Source organism: Muntiacus reevesi, chromosome X (genome assembly GCF_963930625.1).
Source record: "Muntiacus reevesi chromosome X, mMunRee1.1, whole genome shotgun sequence".
Lineage (NCBI taxonomy): Eukaryota > Metazoa > Chordata > Mammalia > Artiodactyla > Cervidae > Muntiacus > Muntiacus reevesi.
The window spans coordinates 129,912,979-129,933,346 of record NC_089271.1 but is presented as its reverse complement, the minus strand read 5'-3'; the positions used below and the strand labels follow the sequence as shown (position 1 = coordinate 129,933,346).

At 46.8% G+C, this 20,368-nt stretch overlaps 1 protein-coding gene across 1 annotated transcript in view; it reads right to left on the bottom strand.

Moving 5' to 3' along the window:
• TMEM255A (transmembrane protein 255A) overlaps positions 1 to 20,368 on the bottom strand; it is a 49,029-nt gene that overhangs the window by 7,709 nt on the left and 20,952 nt on the right. The window contains exons 5-8 of the mRNA XM_065915422.1: positions 18,214 to 18,282; positions 15,886 to 15,974; positions 8,508 to 8,670; positions 1,676 to 1,819 (exon numbers count right to left, since the gene is read on the bottom strand). Of these exons, the coding sequence (XP_065771494.1) occupies positions 1,676 to 1,819; positions 8,508 to 8,670; positions 15,886 to 15,974; positions 18,214 to 18,282 (465 nt within the window). The remainder of the gene's footprint in view (positions 1 to 1,675; positions 1,820 to 8,507; positions 8,671 to 15,885; positions 15,975 to 18,213; positions 18,283 to 20,368) is intronic.

The window sequence follows — 20,368 nt, the reverse complement described above, 5'->3', positions numbered from 1 at the left end:
CACATGGGAACACTGACTGAACTGAAACTGACAGTCTGGGCCACCATTGGCATTGGGCAACCTTGTTTTCATGCCTGGGATGGTTTGGAATGAGTAATGATGGGCAGAAAGATAGCTCCATTACATAAACAGGGACTTCCTATCTTAAGAGTTTGCAGCAGCCATTACTAAGGAGGTTACTGTTCCTACTCCAGAGGTTTGTTATAAAGTGAAAAGTCCAAAAACCAACCTAATCAATATAATTTACTTCCATATAAAAAAAAAAATGGAAGCAGCCTCTTGGGAGCCATGCGTGGCCCCTCTAGCCCAGGATGACTTTTGGTTATGGATGCCTCAAAGAATGGTGACCCTCTCATGCTAGGTTCAATGTCCCTGAATTCTCTTAAAGGATTCCTTTTTGCCCCTGTCACTACTGCAATTATCTATGCCCTTTCAGAGCATATTTGTGTTTTTTAGTCTATATTATTTGTTTGGGGAACAAGTTCCCTGAGTTGTCTACCTGTGAATACAGTAGGCTTTAAAACAAGTTCTAACACTTTCCCCCAAGCTTTAATGGATGCCTCCTTGTGCTGGTGCTATATTTTATGACAGTGAACAAGTCCACGTTCACACTATAGAGATGTATTCCTATTGCGGTATAGAGTCCTAGACCTGCCCATACAGTGTCTAAATCAAACCAAAGTACACTTTACTCAACTAAATGGGGAGGGTTTTCAGTTTCAATTATTTTGTTAATCTGAGGCAGAAACTAGGTTTTCCAAGGGCTCTGTTTTTCTAAACTGGCTGGTTAATTGGAAGCACCCCCAAACAGTCATGCTTTTATGTCCCCTTGGAACATTCAGGACTCTTAGTCAATAGAATGAAATTCATTATGGGTTTGCCTCCTTTCAAAGGCATTTCCCTGGTCCCCAAATCCTGAATTAACCAGATTCGAGTGGAATCCCACTCTTCTGTGGTCCTGGGTTTATAATCACTGTAAATGCCTAAAAGACCATTTCGTTTGTTTTCCTGAAGTGTCTATTTCAGCGCTCTGCCCACGTACAATGAATTCCCTTTAATGAAGTGCCTTTTGGGTTCTGTTTTTCTGTGCTTCATCTTAGCTCAAAAGGAAAATGGGAAAGTGCAAATTTGGTAACACTATTTCTGACCCACATGATAACAAGGCAAAAAAAATTAAAAAGGAAGGGAGAAGGGTGTTATAAAAAATATTTTCTCGGTATAGGCTCAGTTAGGAAGTCTAGAAAAAAAGCAGGGACTGCTTTCTCATTACAGATTTGATTCAAACCCTTGTGTGACTCAGCATATCCTTGTGCTATGTAACAGGACTAGACAAGCCTCTTCCTGTGGCAGAGAAATGGAAAAAGCCACCATTGGACAGGAGTCTGTGGTGACGTACTCATGAGTACCTCACGGGAGGTCAACGCCACTTGGGACATCTGAATCCTATCTCCTTCTCTCCCCATTTTGTCCACCATTCTTCTGCATCTCCTCTTGTGTCCTTCCCCATCATTGCCTGCCTATGCAGTCCTTAAGCTTCACAGGTACCCATAGGCTGTGAGATAGAGAGCCTGGTTTACCTCATACAGATTAGGAAAGATTCATAATTAGGGAGGGAATAAGAGAGGGTGAGCGAGAGCAAGGGTAACAGAAAGTTCTTTTTTCTCTCAAAACATACCTGAAAGTCATAAGCAGAATAAGGCGGCAGGTGAGGAGGGCTATGGTAGTAGGTGTTGTAGGATGCCACTTGAGGACGAGCATAGTAAGAAACAGTTGGATGGGCATTTTCAACAGAACAGTTCAGTGCTGGGAGAGTTGGGTTCTGTAAAATCAAAAACAATATAAATGTTCATCACTAACAGAATGGTTAAATAAACCATGGGACATCCATACCACAGAATACTATGGAGCTGTTGATAAACGATGATGTGCACCTATAGTTAGTGACAGGGAAGTTGTCCAGAATATATTTGTAAACATAAAAAACAAAAACAGGGCTTCCATGGTACTTCAGTGGTTAAGAATCTGCCTGCCAATGCAGGGGATGCAGGTTTGTTCCCTGGTCCGAGAGGATCCCACATGCCATGAGATGACTAAGCCCAGATGCCACAACTGCTGAGCCTGAGAGCCCAGAGCCCAGCCTCTGCAACAAGAGAAGCCATGGCAATGAGAAGCCCACACACCACAACAAAGAGTAGCCCCTGCTCACTGCAACTAGAGAAAGCCTGCATGCAGTCAAAAATGAAATTTAAAAACAATGTTTAAGAAAGCAAGCCACTGACAAAACTATGGAGACAATAAAAGATCACTGGTTGTCAGGGGTTGGGATTGGGAAGAAGGATGAACAGGAAGAACGCAGAGGCTACTTAGGGCAGTGAAAACACTGTTTGCTGCCAGAATGATGGATATATATCATTATACACCTGTCCAATAGAACTCATTTGTCCAATACATTTGTCCAATATTCTATGTCCCATAGAATTACAACACCAAGAGTGGGCCCTAAGGTAAACTATGGACCTTGGGTAATTATGATGTGTCAATATAGACTCATCCTTGCTAACAAATGTACCACTCTGTGGGGGATGTTGATAATGGGGGAGGCTGTGTGTCGGAGAAGAAAGTTTATGGGAAATCTCTGTACCTTCATCTCAGTTTTGTTGTGAATCTAAAACTGCTCTAAAAATAAAATCTTTTAAAAAGTCACCATGTTCTATTACTATAGCATAATCTCAGTTTATGTAAAGACCCAAACAATTATATATGAATATACACTTGTCAATTAAATTAATCTGGAAAGATTCACAACGAACTGTTAGCTATGGCTGTCTCTGGGGAGGGCAGTGGTATTAGGAAGTAAATGGGGACTCTTTACTCTTAATTATAAAGCCAAAGTTTTCACAACTACTATGTATCACTTGTGTCATTTCCCCACATTGACTATTTTGAAAAATTCAAACCAACAGAATAGTTGAAGTCTTTGACTTTCAAAAACACAAATGAAAAAAAAATTGAGAACCTCCCCCCAATACAAAATGTCAAACCAACAAGACTACTGCTCTCACTGTGACAAAAATATGATCAATCATGAAGAGTTTGTAAAAACTGTAAGGATTCTTGCAGATTCCAACCTCGCTAAGGAGCTCGCAGGCACACACGAAGGTATTCACTTCGCCTCAGCCCTGTGGGCTGGAGGCAAAACCCTAGCACTGAAACCAAGAAAGACCAAGTACAGTATATTGATACCCCCCCACACACACACACAGTTTTGGGAAAATAAAACAATGCAGAAAGAATTGAATACCCTTTTTATAACATGGTGGTGTGTGTAGCCCTTCAAGGGTTAAAGCCAGTCTTGTCTAGGATGGGAGTCCAGATTTCAATAAGGCCAAAACACTGCTAGAGGAAGTCACCACTGCGCATGAGTTCCCAAGCAGGACTGGGCTTTGTACCTTATGAGTGCCACATGGCTCAAGGTGTGGGAGAAATGTCCTTTCCATGGTCCATGTCATTGATACCCCCTCTGTTCATGCGTGTAATCTAGAGCTGTCCACAAAGTCCACATGTCTTGTTTCTGGTATGTATCTACTTTGCGTTAACGGCCAGCAGAAGCTTCCTCTCAAGTGATGAAAATGTGTGGGCAGGCTTTGGCAATGGCACAGGCAACCATGTTGGGGTGTTGGCAGAGGAAACTCCCGTAGAGCAAGTTTCAACACAGTCTGTTGCTCTCTTCCTTGGAGTGGGTTACTGTTTACATCTCTAGGAGGTTTGAAGAGCTACAAACCTCAGTCATTATGATGCTGCTCACAGACAACCACAGAAATGTTTCTCAGCCTCTCTCATGTGTGGGAGAGGGCTGAGGTCTTGACCATTCCAAGGGCTGGCTCACATTACAGAAGCAGTGATCAGCAATGCCATTACCTCTCCACCAGGATTCCAAGAAGAAATGTCACCCCTGAGGAAGTCCCAGAAATCATGTTCCCTTGGCCTTGTGCCAGTTAAAACCACACCCTCCAACTCTTGCAAAACGAAACCAGTTCTTCTATGCAAAGAGAGGGCTTCCCAGGTGGCTCAGTGGTAAAGAACCCGCCTGCCAGTGCAGGAGACGCAAGGGACGCAGGTTCAATCCCTGGGTCGGGAAGATCCGCTAGAGGAGGAAATGACAACCCACTCCAGTGTTCTTGCCTGGAGAATCCCATGGACAGAGGAGCCTGTCAGGCAACAGTCCGTAGGGTCACAAAGAGTGGGACACAACTGAGCACAGACACGCAACCACAGAGAAGCAATCGGGGAATATAAACTATCTAGAGAAGGTTTTGTGTGTGTAGCAAGGCTGGGGTTGCAGGATCCTCTTTGAAAGGAAGTTGAATATTATAGAGAAAGAAACACGTGAAGGGAAATGAAATAAGCACAGTAGAGCCACAGATGAAAGGTGCAGAGGATGTAGAGAAAATGGACAAGGTATCAAGAGAGGTTGAGAATGTCAAGGGGGGTGAAGTTGGGAATGCGGCAGGGAAGGAGCAAAAGGGATTGCCCCAGAGCATGGTCTGGTTACAGTTTTAAATCCATAATTCTACTTTTACAATAAATCTGGGCTCTGTTTCTATTCATGTGTGTATATAGTAATGTGTGTTTCTGTACCAATAATTCTGGGGCTTAAGTTATGAGATCCCACTTCTGATGAGTAGCATTCTGAGCTCCAGTGAAACAGTGATTCACAAGCACAGGAAATGTGCTGTGCTGTGCTAAGCTGCTTCAGTTGTATCTGACTCTCTGCGACCCCATGGACTGTAGCCCACCAGGTTCCTCTGTCCATGGGATTCTCCAGACAAGAATACTGGAGTGGACAGCCATTTCCTTCTCCAGGCATAGGAAATGGTCAAATCCATCTCGCCCAGACAGAACTGAGTCCCTTCAAAGACAATGATTGTGGACTTTGGAAAGAAGATCACTTTGATTTCTCCCTACTTTACACCAGAGACACTAGCAAAAACTGCCAAGATATTATTACTTCTTATGATTCATCTCAAGTTCTCATATCTTTGAGCCGCAAACACTGTGGTCATCCAACATTTCTTCAAGATCCTTGGCACCAAGCCCCTCTCTGGTCAGAGAATGAAGACGTCCTTTTTCCTTTCAGGCTCCCACAACTCTGGAAACAGTGCTCCGAGCTGATCCCATTGAAGTCTGCCAGCTCACAGCCTTTGGCTCCTGGCCTCACTCCTCAGGAATGCCTTTCATCAGCCAGCATCCCTGGGCCTCCCTGAGGCCCCCAAGGCATTCTACTCAGGGTGGAGACACATCATCACGAGGCACCAAGCACGTTCGGACGTAGGCCAAAGATTTTCTGGTTGATGTTCCAGGATTTTCTACACCATGTCTCATTTTCATAAAGCGATCAAAACTATGGTTCCTCTTTGGTGCCCTGTCGTAGTATATAGCTCATACTTGCTCTCTCCTGTCATGAATCAAATCTCCTGCCTCTGCTGTTTGCCTTCATCTTTTGTTTTCCCCACTGGCCCTCTATTGGGTTCCCAGGCTTGGCACTGGATGAGGCTCAGGTCTTCCCTCACTCACCTCATTTCTCAGAGAAGCTCCCAACAGTTGGAAACAACTGGCCTTTAATTTTTAAAATTAAAGAAACTAAACAAAGGAGGTGATGTCTGTTAAAACACCTATGGAACCAGAAAGGGCTGGCCAAATGCTCCTCAGGGGCAGCTGGGATGGAGCAGTGGGAGCAAAGGCTCTGGCATTTGGCACACCTGGGTTCCACTCCCAGCTCGGCAATTTAGCCCAGGGCAGGTCACTTGACTTCCTGTGGGCCTGTTTCCTCAACCGTTAATGGTGGGAGTAATACTTCATGAGGTGGTAGTAGTGGGGGAAGAGCGGAAAAAGGAATTGTGCAAAAGCCCTTTACAGAGAGTAAAGGAGCCATTACTGCCACCTCTCAGGACAGACTGTCAACAAACCCCTTACTCCCCTAGAGATCAAAGGTCACAGTGAAATGAACAGTCCACATGGTAAACCTGAAACTAATATGCTATAGTAAAGTCAACTATACCTCAACGATTTTTTTTTAAAGAGTTCAGAAATAAATCTATACATCAACGGTCAACTGAGTTGTGACAGGGGTCCTTGCAGGAGCCCCACAGAGCCTAGCAGGTGGCCGCCAGTCACTCTGTGCCTCAGGGTGCTTGGCTGTCCACGTCTCAGAGCTCAGAGAAAATTCAGAGAACCCTTAACACCCATCGGATGTCCCATCTCAACTCGCCAACCCCAACCAGAAGCTTCGCTTCTAGTCAGAGTGGCTCAGAGTCTACACAAGACCACCGCTTTCGTCTGTCCCCTGGGGAAAACTCTACTTGGTGCTCCGTGGTGACCTAAATGGAAAGGAAATTCAAAAAAAGAGGGGATATATGTATATGTATAGCTGATTCACTTTGCTGTATAGTAGTAAATAACACAACCTCGTAAAGAAACTATACTCCAACACAAGTTTTAAAGAAAAGGACAAACTGCACTGTTTTCTCCAAAGAAGCCCCAATCCAGAAACAGCTTTTCTGAAGAAGCTTTCTCATGCCAAAGCTCCCTCAGGCTCGAACTGAGAGGACAGCCTTCTCCCTCCAAGCTGCCCCCCACCCTAGCCCCATGCCTCCACCAGGCTTAGGGCTTGAGCTCTCCTGAGTGGGAGAAGGGGTGTGGAAATAATGAATGCGTGTGCATAATGTGCATGTGTGTTCAGTCACAACTGCTCTTCGAGACCCCATGACCTGTAGCCCACCAGGCTCCTCTGTCCATGGCAATCTCCGGGCAAGAATACTGGAGTGGGTTGCTGTGCCCTCCTCCAGGGGATCTTCCCGGCCCAGGGATCGAATCTGCATTTCTTGCATCTTCTGCCTTGGCAGGTGGATTATTTACCACTGAACCACCTGGGAAGCCTCATGTGTAAGAGAGGGAGGGAAAAAAGACAGACAGACAGGCTGGATAGGAGCAGGGAAGACTTTCTCTGGCCATAGGGTCAACAGCAGGAAAGCTCAATACTACCAGTCATCCCGGTTCTGCTGGGAAGTTGTTGCCGCAAACTACAGGTTTTTTTCTCTTCTGTGGTCCTATTCCACTTTTAGTTTCCATTACTCATCCTTTTGACGATCCAGGCCCAAACTACAAACTGACTTTCAGCCTCCAGTTCCTCAGCCATGCCCCAAATGGGACAGAAACCGCCAAGGGCCTAGGGGTTATCTGTGTCATTTCTGGGGTCAAAGGAAGACCTTTTTAGGCACAAAATAATTTCCTGTGGAAATTAAAGGAATGTGGTACATTCCTTTAAAGCAACCCTACTCAACCATGGGGCTTCCCTGGTGACTCAGCAGTAAAGACTCCGTCTGCAATGCAAGAGATGCGCAGGAGAAGTGACTGCGATCCCTGGGTTGGGAAGATCCTCTGGAAGAATGCATGGCAACCCACTCCAGTATTCTTGCCTGGAGAATCCCCATGGACAGAGGAACCTGGCGGGCTACAGTCCATGAGGTCGCAGAGAGTTAGACACAACTGAGTGACAGAGCATTCACGCAGTGTAGCCACAGTCTGGAATCACCGGGAGGGCTTTTTTAAAAGTACTGCTGCCTGAGCTTCAATTTAGACCCATTAAATTGGCATTCTGGAGGAGTGGTCCAGGTTTTTTAAAGCACCTCAGGTGATTGTATTCTAATAGGAGGCCAGGTTGAGAACCAGAGCTCTAAAGCTATTATCTCTATAATTAGAGATCAAGGTTAATTAAATAAGCAAACAAAAGCTTTAAAAGCAAAAGAGGGAAGGTCCCCAAGACTATGGAGGACCTCCGGGGTGCTGAGCCCTGAGGTGCATATTCACACCCACAGGAATATGGACAAGCAGCTCAGCCTGAGGCTGGGCTTTCACTTTCACTCTTTCTGGAGAAACTGCAGGAGGAAATTCCTGGGGAGGGGGAGACAGCCATACTTCTTACCTGTAGCTAAAAACATCTTTCCTTCCAGCTCTCCCAAAGTCTGTAACAGGGAAAACTACCCCAAAAGATTTTCTACTAAAAGTGTGTTTGTGTTGAGTGGGGATAATGACAGGCTATGTTTACATAACCAGCATGAACCCCACCCGTCCCCAGAATGTGCATCAAAAACACAGGCAATGTCTCATGTTAACAAGACATGTTTGCAGGCTGAGGACATGACCTGGCTCCTTTGACTTAAGATGTTTGAAGGCAGCTACATTTTTTTTCCTTTGACTGTGCCACATGCCATGTGGCTTGTAGAACCTCACTTCCTGGACCAGGGACTGAACCGGTGCCCTGGGCAGTGAAAGCGCAGAGTCCTAATCACTGGACCGCCAGGAAATCCCGCCCTCCCCGCCCCCGCAAGGCAGCTACTTTCTTGAAGCAATGGTTTCTGTTCCTCCCTTCAAAACGTCAGTCCCCATGGCCCCCACCCTTTACAGGAAGAGGGGCCTCTGTAGAAATTCGAAGTTACTTCCTTCCTTACCATGTCCTTAAAGCCGCCCAGGACAGCGGCAGTGATGATGCCCAGGAAGAGGCCAACGATGTTGAGGATGGTGGCAGACCAGAGCAGGTGGTAGAGGTGGATGATATCCTGGCAGCTGCTGACGTCGATGTACTCGTAGTAGCCACCGGTGATCTCTACCCGGCTGGAAGGGGAGAAGGGCACCCAGTCAGTCGCCAAGGAGCAGGCTGTCCCCCAGGGCTTTGGCTACCATGCAGCCCAGTGAAAAGACAGGGGGTCACGTGCGACACTATCATAACAGACATGGAAGCCAAGAATGCACTTGGGGATCAAGATAGTATAATGAATCAAAGTGTCACTGCTGTTTATCCCCATCCCCCAAACCCCTCCTATCTGCCAGAGAAATACTTGTTAACATTGCTAATATTAATCCTAGATGGCAATTATTAATACCTGCTGTGTGCAGGCACGGGGCTAAGCATTTTACAGACATGGATACATCACATCTGCGCTACTATGGCAGCTCCTAGTCAACAGGTGTCTATTAAAATTAAGTTAAAAATTCAGTTCTTCCGTCTCACTAGGCACACGTTAAATGCTCAGCAGCCACACTTTTAAAGGTCATGCTAGTGGCTGGTTACTATACTGGACAGAGCATTTCTGTCATCACAGAAAGTTCTGTTAGGCAGCACTGTGAATCCTTACAATATTTAACACGTAAGTATTAGCCCCCATTCCCATTTTACAGATGAAGAAACTGAAGCACAGAGATATTAGGAACTTCCTCAAATTGTAAGCGGTAGAGCTGGGATCTGAATTCAGGCTTCATTGATTTCGGTATTTCCTTTCTCAAAACAAAACGAAATGCCAAGAATGTCCCAATAAAGTACTAAAGCGCCGCTGGTGTAGTGGTATCATGCAAGATTCCCAATAAAGTACTAAAGATGAGTTCCTGCACAAAATCTGAATAGCGCCTCCTCACAGAGACCTTCCCTGACCACTCTGTCCAAAGATAATCCCCCATCCAGCTCCGTCAGTCTCTAGCCCACTACTTGCTATGAACTGAATTGTGTCCCCCTCTGAAACTCATATATTGAAACCCTAATTTCCAAACTGACTGTATTTGGAGAAGGGCTTTTTAGGAGATAATAAATTAAGATTAGATCATAAGGTCTAAGGTATAGGATACTGTTAAGTGCTCAGTTGTGTCTGACTCTTTGCAACCCCATGAACTGCAGCCCGCCAGGTTCCTCTGTCCATGGAATTCTCCAGGCAAGAATACTGGAGTGGGTTGCCATTCCCTTCTCTAGGAGATTTTCCTGACCCAGGGATCAAATCTGAGTCAAAAGCATTTCCTGCATCGGCAGGTGGGTTCTTTACTACTAGTGCCACCTGGGAAGCCCTTAAAGTCTAAGGGTGGGGCCCTAATCCGATGGGATTGGAGGCTCTTACAAAAAGAGGAAGAGAAATCTCTCCACACATTTAAACACACTGAGGAAAGGTGTTACCTGTTAAATTAATTAAACAAAAGTTCCTGTCTTCCTGGCCGTTGCAAATTATTTTACAACTTGGCCACTGGAATCAATCACGAATCTCAAACACCGTGATTTTTAAACTTACAACCAAACACCCCGGCATTAGGATGGTTGTTACATACGACTCTCCTGCTATAAGAACACCAAAAATGAAAAAAAAAAAACAACTAAAGATTAACCTCCAAAATGAATCAGGGAGAGATTATTCACACAAGACTTTTAAACTTCACAGATGAATTATCTCAGAATTCTCTAAAACCAGTGTATCTGTAAAGAATTGAAACCAGTGTGGTTATGGGACAGTCTGTGTCAAAATCATCTGTGTTTGTATGTCTGTGTGCCAGCCTGTGTGTGTCGGTGTGTTATCCGTGGGTGTCTCTGTGTGTGAGCATGCATCTTTGAGAAAGAAATGGTTAAACATGCAGACTCTGAGGCCATGGGGGTTTAGGTTCTGGGATTTGTATTAACTGAGTTCATTGATCTTTGAGACCCACTGTGTTAAATAGTAAGCTTCCCCAGTGGAATTTTAACAGTGTTTCAATTCATCAGAATTTGAACTGGATTTCAGGATTTTGGGGAACATAGCTGGGCACCGCCTGGAAGCATACATTGAGAGCCTCCTATTAGTGGGCACAGTACTCAGGCCTGGGGATGGGACAAGGAAGATACACAGACGACTTACTGCTCAAAAAGGCACCGCTCTACAGGGATGCTCCCCTGTAAAGAGCAGCCCTGTGTGTTATGGTGAGTGTAGGGTTGTAGGGGTTCAGGGGAGGTTTGAGAATCAGCTTCTGATTTCTCCCAAGTTATCTTTGAAAGTAGTGAAGTGCTTATGTCCTAATACACCAAGGGCAGGCTGGTAACACCTGTAGATATATAGACGGGCAGTACAGCTGAGCAAACTCTGGAATCAGGCTGCACTTGAACCCTGGCTCTGCCACTTATTTGCTGTCTGACCTTGAGCAACTTTCTTTCTTTCTTTCTTTCTTTTTTTTTTTTTGAGCAACTTTCTTAACCTCTCTGAGCCTGGGGGATTTCACAAGTCAATGCACGAAAGTAGTATTCTAGCACAATATAAGTAGTCTAGAAGTACTCTACCACCTGAACACATAGCTGTTTTTTTTTTCCCCCGTCTAAGAGCCAGCCTCTGGCAAAATGATTCAAACCCCTAAACTGTGTTCTTAAAGTTAGTGATGCTTTAAGGACACAGACCACAACATGAGGCTTGGTTAGTAGTTTGTTGAAAAATATTCAATAATTGTAGAGAATATATGTTTGGTTTCAGTTTGAGCGGGTTCAGCAGCTACTATGTTATTTTTACAGAGCCATGAAGCAAAAGAACATTAATACTAGATCTGGTTAAGGGTTTAGCAAATTAATGTGGTTTGTTTCTGTTTGAGATTCATGATTCCATTTGGTTCAGTCTCCGGGCAGAACTTTCTCTGAAATCCCATCTTTTGTATTCTCACAGCTCCTATCCTCAGACCTTCATGCCTGCCAAGTCTCCTGCCAGAGCCCACCACAGCCTGCTTCAGCTTCCTAACACATTTAAAAAACTAAGTCATTCAGCTAATCAAAACCCTTCCACAGCTCTCCATTACCTTCAGGAAAATGTGCCCCAATTCCTCAGTCTGCCATGATCTGACTCCAAAATGGAATCCACACTTCAGTCAGGCTGGTCCTCAGAAGCACCAAACTAAACTATTCCAGACTTTTGTTCAGATTTCTCCCCCTGCATGGGAGGTACTGCCTTCTGTTCTCAGCCTCTCCTGATCTCTCCCACTGCGCAGAGCTTACACACACTCATCTCATTCTTCAAGGACTCCAGTGCCCATTCATCACCTTTCTCCCTGGGCTCCCACAACCCCAGTCTGTTCTTCTTAGTTTGGCACTTTGCATGTATCAGTAATGCAGCTATTCATTTGATCTGATGTTTACCTGGAGCCTAATCAGAGCTGAAGCTGCAACCAAGGCCAAGGTGGACATGATAGCTTCATCTAAATTCTAACCTCTGGAGGGCAAGGTTATCTCTTACACTTCTGTTGTATCTCCCTCACTGCCTCCGAGCTCAGTGAGAGAATTGTGGGTCATCAACAGATACTTGGGGAATGAGTAATTGAGTTCAAAGACAGATCGTAAGACTGATTACTCAATCTGGGCTTTCACCCACTTGCTCTTAACTTGCTGAGTATATCTGGAGAAACAGATAACCTCTCTTCGTTTCAGTCCCCACTCAACAAATTAGGAGGCACCAGATCTTGGATAAAGCCGAAGGGCATCCTTCTGCTCTTCCATAAGGTCCTAGAACTATTCACCAACTCCCCATGGACAGATAAGAGGCTCTGCACCACCTCTGGGCACACTTCTCCACCTCCCCATGATCCCCCTGGTAAACTCAGTTCCTTAAGGGCAAAATGTTATCTTATCAATATGTGTTTTTCTAGAACAGTCCCTGGCACATAGTAGGAGCTCAAGAAAAAGTTCGCCAAAGGGAGGAGCGGATGAAAGCGAGCTATCATCTTTCATTTTATTACCAGTGGCAGCAGTTCACAAACCACCCCCATTTCCTTTCGCTTCCTGTAGGTTGAACAACAAAAACCAGTGATATTGACTTGACCTCTCCAAAGCCAAGGGAAGGCTAGAAGGCAGCCGCTGAGGAGCTGTATCCTAAAGAAACCACCTTCCTGCACAGGCTGAAACGGAATCATCTAGGTCTGGTGTTAAAACCTCACTGCCCCTGACGTCAAAGGTCTGTGGCTTCGAGGGGACAGTAGAAACTCTGTTTCTGTAGCGCCCTACAAATGACTGCCTGATGCTTTTGTTCCCACTTTTTTTTTCTTGGCCTCCTTTCCAGGAAATGGACTGGAGGAGCTGGCAATTGATTAAAAATAGGCTTCGTGTGAGGAAAACAAATATGCATTCGGCAAAATTAAAGTCTCTGAGCCTTAGAAGGCTTGCTGCTAGCTATATTTAGGCCTGGAGGTTAGGTCTCCTTCGAGCTGGCTGGAAAAAGCCTCAGGTCAAGGAAACTCTTTTCCTTCTATTGTAGGATCATTGCCTCTGAAGTCTCACAGCCTTGGTTTCTGATCGCATAGGACGGTTTCCTGATGAAAAGCTCAGGAAGTGCTTTTCTGGTGGCTTTGCCCTTGGAATCTCAACGTTGCAGACCTGGGCAAGGACTCAATGACCGCCTGAGGCTGGTCTCCAGACATCAGGTGGGTGAGCAGTGTTTCCAGCTCAAAGGTCTTTAGGAGCAGTACCCACAACCCACACCCCCACTCTCCACCCGTAGCCCTGTTAGTCGCCTGGTCCAATACTTTATATTCCTGGAGAAAAGGGTGTTCGTCTTTTTGATCCTTTCCAATACATGTCACTCCCTTGTCATCAGGTTTTTTAATCGAGCCCGGTCCTGTGCTGGAGCCTGAGGATACAGATAAGATGAAGTCATGTTTGCTGTCTTTAGTCCAGAGTTTTAGCAGAGCTCCTCATAAAATTTCTTTAGGGCCTTGAAGACAACCCTGGCATAACTTGCTTTAAGAAAGTCACTTATTATGAAGTTCAGATTGACAGGAAGATAAATTGGGCTTGAGTCTCCATTTTAAAAAAAGTTCACCTAAGGGCTCAGCTAAATGGAAATTAAAGTAGGATTTAGTTTATTCAGACCTTTTTCAGAAACACACCTAATTGCAGAGAGAAAGGTGCGCCTGCGAGAAATCACTTGTCAGCCCTCCCAGCAGGCCTCTTCTCACCTCCTGGGATCTCAGGAGGCCTGGGAAGGGAAAAGGAGAGGGGAGAAGAGACCTGGCCAGAGGACAGGTTGTCCAAAGGAGGGAGGAGGTAAAAAAGAGAGGGGTGGACTGAGCAGGGGGAGGGAGGCAGATAAGGGGAGGCAAGAGAAAAGATAGTAAAATAACCCCAAATCCCCTAGGACCTATTTTACATTTCTTTGATCATTTTTGGAAGGATGGGCTCAGGAAGTACAATTATAGCCAGCTCTCCATCACCGCTAAGGAGGGAAGTCCTTTTCAAGTGTTAGTTATTATTACAACATGAATAATTGAACCTCCCAGATAATCCCCAAACCTCATTTGAGTCTTTCAGTTTCTCTTCCTCCACTGCCAAATCTTTTAACAAAATGAGACCAATGATAGCAGAGAAAGTAAACAGGCTGGGGTGAATCCCTCTTCTCCTCCTGCTCCCCTTTCCCCCTCCCCTGCCTCTGGTCTGTCAGGTCTTAATCCTCAAAGTGAATAAACTGGTTCCCCAATACCAAGAGTAAGGAGTGTGAGTGAGGAGGAGTGCATCCATCTGACCCCTCTGGATCTAGCTCCATCCAGGCCCCTTCTGCCAACTCCTCCCTTCCTCCCTTTCCCTCCTCAGCCCCCTTGAACTGAGAGCTGGAAGAAAACACGTGCATAACATGCAGGGCCATTTACTTATGTTCTGCATCACGCATTCACACACTCCTCTCTACTCCACCTTCTAAATTCCTCTTACAAGTACTCCCTGCTTTCCACCATCCCCACAACAACTTCATCTAGGCTCCATTCCCTTTGACCTGGACTCTGGCAGTGGCTCCCTTGCTGCCTCCGGTCTCTAGCCACTCAAATCCATCTACCATGCTGTATCCTTCAGTGGCTCCCAGTTGTTTACAGGGTCAAGTCCAAAAGTATTCCTGTGGTCTGGTGTGTGACTAGAGCTCTACTCCTCACCTCCTACTACCTTATAAGACCATCCCCACCCCCGCAAATGCTGGGAAGACCCTCCCCATCTCCACCCCTAATTTAAGTTTGCTCCTAACTCCCGCCTTATCCTTTAAGCCTCAGCTCCCACATGCCCTACTCCTTGACACGCCTCCTCCCCCCACCCACCAGCAACTCTGGCTTCCAGTTATTTGCGTTGAGAGGTTCCCCAGTACCTCCCCAGATCCCCACTACACTTCTCACTAGACTGTAATTAATGGCTCACAGGTCTGTCATCCCTGCTGACCTACAAGCTCCTTGGCAGGACTCTATTTCTGGCATCTAAATGTGTTTTGAAAGAGAATAAATGATGTTTTAACATTGAACGGCAGAGCGCCAGAGTGGCTGGAGCAGAACTCGCACCACCAAGCCTGATCCTGCCTCAGGGCCTTTGCATCTGCTGTTCTGTTTGCTTGGGATACTCTTTTCCTCAAGTATCTACTTGGTTGGCCCTCTGGCATCATTCAGATCTCTTCACAAATTTCACCTCCTCAAAGAGCTCTTCCCTGGCTCCTTTTATCCAACATGGCACTCACCACTCCCCACTTTGAAACTATCTACCTACCTTTCCTGCTTCATTTTTTTTCAGGGCTCTGATTGACACCTGGCATGTTACATATTCATGTGTTCATTGATTATCTTCCCTAATAAAATCTAAGTTCTATGAGGGCAAGGATTTTTTTTTTTTTTTTTTTTTGCTGCTGCTGCTGAATCTCCAACATCTGGAACAAGGCCAGGCACAGAGAAAATGCTCAATAACTGTTTGTTGAATGTTGTTGAACTTGGACTTAGAACCGGGTGTGAACCCTCCCTCTACCCTCTACCTCAAATTCTGTGTGACCTTGGACTAGTTGTCTGTTTCCTCTGAGCCTCAGTCTTACCATCTGTAAAATGCAAAGAATAATTGTACATAAATCATGGGTAAGAATGAAATGAGATCAGCACTTTTGAAAGCACTTACTTAGCATGCTGCCTGGCACAGAGACGGCAGGTAATGCCTGTCAGCTGAAGTCCATGAACACACCAATGTCTTCTGCTTCTTTGATCCCTACCGTGCACCCTTCCCCCATCTAGTCCTTCTCATACCCATGGTGGTAACACCATCAGGGGCTTGGCACTCACTTGCCGCAGTTGTAGAGGTCACAGCAGAAGCAGGTGTTGCCCCGGATGCGAGGTGTGCAGAATCCACGGCTGAGGTGAGGGCAGTTCACCTGCAGACACACAGCAGTGAGCGGGTGAGCTGGCGCTGGATGGGAGCAGGACCCTCTGGGATTGGCAGTGCGAGCTAGTGAACTGATGGAGACGGTAAGGATGACTGTGAAATGAATACACCGAAGCACAGCCGGGATGGGGCTGGGCTGGCTCATCTCGTGCATGAGGCAAGTCACTGTGGAGCTGGGCTCACATCCAGCCTCAGCCACAGCCCTCAGCGCCCCATCCCTGGAGGGTGGAGATGGAGAGAAGGAAGGACGGATGGAAGGGCGGACAGAAGAACAAATGGACGGTAGGAAATGAGGCTACGACGGGGAATCGGGGTACAGGAGGAAAGAGGACCACATTGGGGAAGGAAGACAGAAGGGCAGTCACATGCACTCTGAAGTACACTGGTACCTCTCGAGCTGCCTGCGTAAGGTTCCTCATAACCCTCGCGGAAGGAGAATTTTTGGTTGAGGAACTTATGACCTTATACAGGAAAAATAGGGTTAGGGGGACCAGGGTTACAAGCGAACCTATGGAAGTCATCATTCATATTTTTACAGTCACCAAGGTAACACAAGAATGCGATCATGATGAAATCAAGAGAATAACAATGACATTTTATACATCTTGAGTTTGCCCACAAAAAAAAAAGAAAAATTAACTTCCATTTACCGTCTCTTGTTTGTGAGAAATCTTCCAGGCTCCCCCCACCCCAATACAGGTGCAACGAAGTGCTTGTAAATGTGTTTTGCTGTGTTACATAGAATATGGGTGGTAAACAGGCACTTTTTCTACATTGGGTCCTTCATCCAAAAGCTCAAGCCTTTCTGACATGCTGTCAGCACGTACATCTTTCTACTTCTTTCTAACCCGAGAATAGTCAGGAAAAATAGTGAATTGCTGATCTGGGAAGGAAAGTGGGGAAAGTGGGTGGCAAAGTCACCATGTAAGTACTTGCCCTAACGCCTTGGGAGCAGGGCCATAGCTTTGCCGGCCTCCCCAGGCACCGTTCACACTGGCTTTTAGGGAGAAATGGCTTCACCTGAGGCCGTTCCATTTTATGGAATGCAGTCACCATTTCACATCCACTTCTCACCCTTTTCCAACAATCACAAGTTTACCATTTTTCTAACTATTCTCAGAGTGGGGATTGACTCTCAATTTGAGGTTAATAGAGAACCAAACGGAGAAGGCAATGGCACCCCACTCCAGTACTCTTGCCTGGAAAATCCCATGGACGGAGGAGCCTGGTAGGCTGCAGTCCATGAGGTCGCCAAGAGTCGGACACGACTGAGCGACTTCACTTTCACTTTTCACTTTCATGCATTGGAGAAGGAAATGGCAACCCACTCCAGCTTCTTGCCTGGACAATCCCAGGGACGGGGGAGCCTGGTGGGCTGCCATCTATGGGGTCGCACAGAGTCGGACACGACTGAAGTGACTGAGCAGCAGTAGCAGAGAACCAAATGGTCGATGTTGCTAGAAGCATACAGTAGAAGTTCATGTTAAAGGGCTCTCTGGGTTAGGGAGGGGTGGTTGTGAGCTGAAATGAAAGCTCTCCGAGAATGACCTGAAGCCTCACCTCACCTCACCGCCCACTGCCTCAGCTTCTCCATGAGGTGACAGGGACCCAAGGAGAGCTGTGTGGGGTGGGAGAGACACCACCTCACGTGTCCACTCAAGCATCATCAGACTGGCCTCCTGAGGGTGTCATGAGACCAGGAGAGTCAGGGCCAGGCTGACAGCTGCCCCAGAGCCTCAAACTGAAGCAGGCTTCTCAATAACATTCATTTGGCTCCTGACCCCTCCTGCATATGAGACTCAGGCTCTGTCTCCTGGGTCCAGCCTGCTGACTTGGTGGGCCTCCCACTTTACTTCCAGCTAGACATCAAGTCCAGGCAGCTGACCCATCCTCCGCAGATGCAGACGTGGGGAAGGACCTGCCTTGTGGCCTCTGTACTCTCCTCTGTCCCTCTCAGGATCAAAGCCACAAACAGAGAGGCTGCCTGCTGGGGTCAGAGGGGCAGCCTGTGACCACAGAACAAAGCGAATCTGATTAGGCCTCAGGAGCGCTAACCTATGACTGTGGCCCCATTAGCACCTTGCCTTGAACTGAACCACTGAACAAACCAACTAAAGACACCTCACAGCAAGCTGCACGCCTCGGGAAGAGAGTCAAAGAAACAGGGTTCTAGGCAGAACAGGAGACTTTTCCTAAAGGTAAGGCGGTAACCCCATTCTGGCTCTTACCTCCTCAGCTTCCTTCTGAGATGTCTTGGGGACATAGTGGCACCGGTTAGCATAGAGGGGCTTCAGATCCTGGAAAGGGAAACAGCAAACCAAAAGGCTTTGGGCTTTGGAAAACAAAGCAGCAAGTGCTCTGATGGGTAAGAAAAGAGTTTAACACACACACATCCCAGAGTAGGTAGTGTTGGGTTAATTTCTGTGAGGATCAGATAAAAATGTTCTAATAACTACTTTCTATTGGGCCACTTAGTTAATGAGAAATTAGGAAATTGATTGAGAAATGCGTTTCTTAAAATTTCCGTTCTGTTTTTTTTTTCATTTATTTTTATTAGTTGGAGGCTAACGACTTTACAATATTGTAGTGGTTTTTGTCATACATTGACATGAATCAGCCATGGATTTACATGGTTTTCTTTTATTTCTAGTCTTTGTCTCTTTGCAAAGAATCCCCAGGGAACAGGAGTCAAAATTCCAGGTGATCACAACACGACACTCCGCAATGGATGGAGGCCAGCTCCAACAATGAGGTCTCATTATCACCTGAGGACAGGACCAGGGCAGGCTGACGCATCCTCCCTGTTGTCATTGCCATAGCTTTTTCAGAAAGAAGAGTTCAGGAAGCAAATCCCAGGGAGATGGGCAGCCATGGAGCCCACACTAGGTTTTAACTCGACTGAACTATGAGCCATTTTCACTCAACTACACAGATTAGAAAAAGACAGTGAACTCCAAAATACTGCTAAAGCCCAGGAAAAGTTGACTAGCCCTGCTGGTTTGGCCAGCTTCCTGTGAGGGAGCTCTCAGGCTCGGGGGTGGGGGGAGGAGGGTGGTGTGCATTGGGGTGGGACAGACAGATGCCACCCTGTGCCGCCCAGAAGGTGGCAGGCAGGGGATGCTGCCCAACTTTCACAGGACATTAAACATCCCCTGAGCGGGAGGGGCCTTCAGTCAAGAGCAGGTTAGCACAGGATCAGCAGTTTATACAAACTGACCTTTGGAGGTGGGCCAAAGCACCCTGGCCGAGGGAGTTTATCTATTGCCCCATCCCCACTGAACCCACTTCTCTCACCACTGCCAATCATCCTGATGGCTGCTTTCCCCCACATGTGTGATTGAGCATCTCCTGTACCTGACACCCATGTGCCCCCTGCCTCCCTGCCTGCTGCCCCGTCCAGTTGCTTCTACCTAGCTGCTCTGTGTTCTCAAAGTGTCCTGCCCTGGGGCTCAACCTGGAGTCACGCTGGAAAGGCATGAGGGTTCTCATGGTCACGACTGGCAGGGTTTATTGTCCCCATTTGGGCAATGGTAGAAGTAGTTCTCATTCCGCGGTTGTGGCGGGGGGGAGGCTCGATGTGCTGGTTGTAACCTCCTGACCTCCTGGTTCTACAAAGAGCATTCAGCTGCCAACTGCTTAAATGAAGATCGACGTGTGTGTGTGTGTGTGTGTGTGTGTGTGATGGTGGCCCATGTGCTGCCTGTGGCTGCCCTTCTGCACTGAGGCCCCAGGGGAGGAATAAGCCCACGTGGCTAGCAGGTAAGAAAAGGCCACTGAGCCCGCCGACAGCCTTTTATTTACGTCTGAAGGGCGAGCAATGGCCGGTCGGAGCGCTGGCCACCAGCTGCCTTCCACTGAGAGTCTGAGTGCTCAGGGCCAGGCCCTCTCAGGCCTTCACGCCCATGATTTCATGCCGTCCTCATGTTACCCCTGAGGTAACTAAGTTCCTATTACATCCAGGTAGAAGAGAAGAAACTGGCACAAGAAGGTGATGTGACTTTCCCGGCTAGTTAATGGCTATCTTCAGGGAGGGGAATGGAAGGAAATTGGAGACAAGGGAGAGAGGAATGAGACACATTCAGAGGGCTGTGTCAGAAGGTAGGTGAAGCTCATATGCCCCTGAGTCAAAGGACAGGGCACCGTGGGACTTCCCTGGTGGCCCAGTAGTTAAGACTTGCAGGGGCTACACGTTCAATCCCTGGTCAGAGAACTGGATTCCCACATGCCATGGGATGCAGCCAAAAAATAAACAAAAGGATGGGGCGCCATGAGGTTAAAGGGGCTCCACAACAGGAAAGGCTGGTTCTAACCCACCCAAACAGTGCTGGGGTCCAAATGTGCCTTTCATTTAAGCTAGCCAACAGATATCACCATTGATTAATA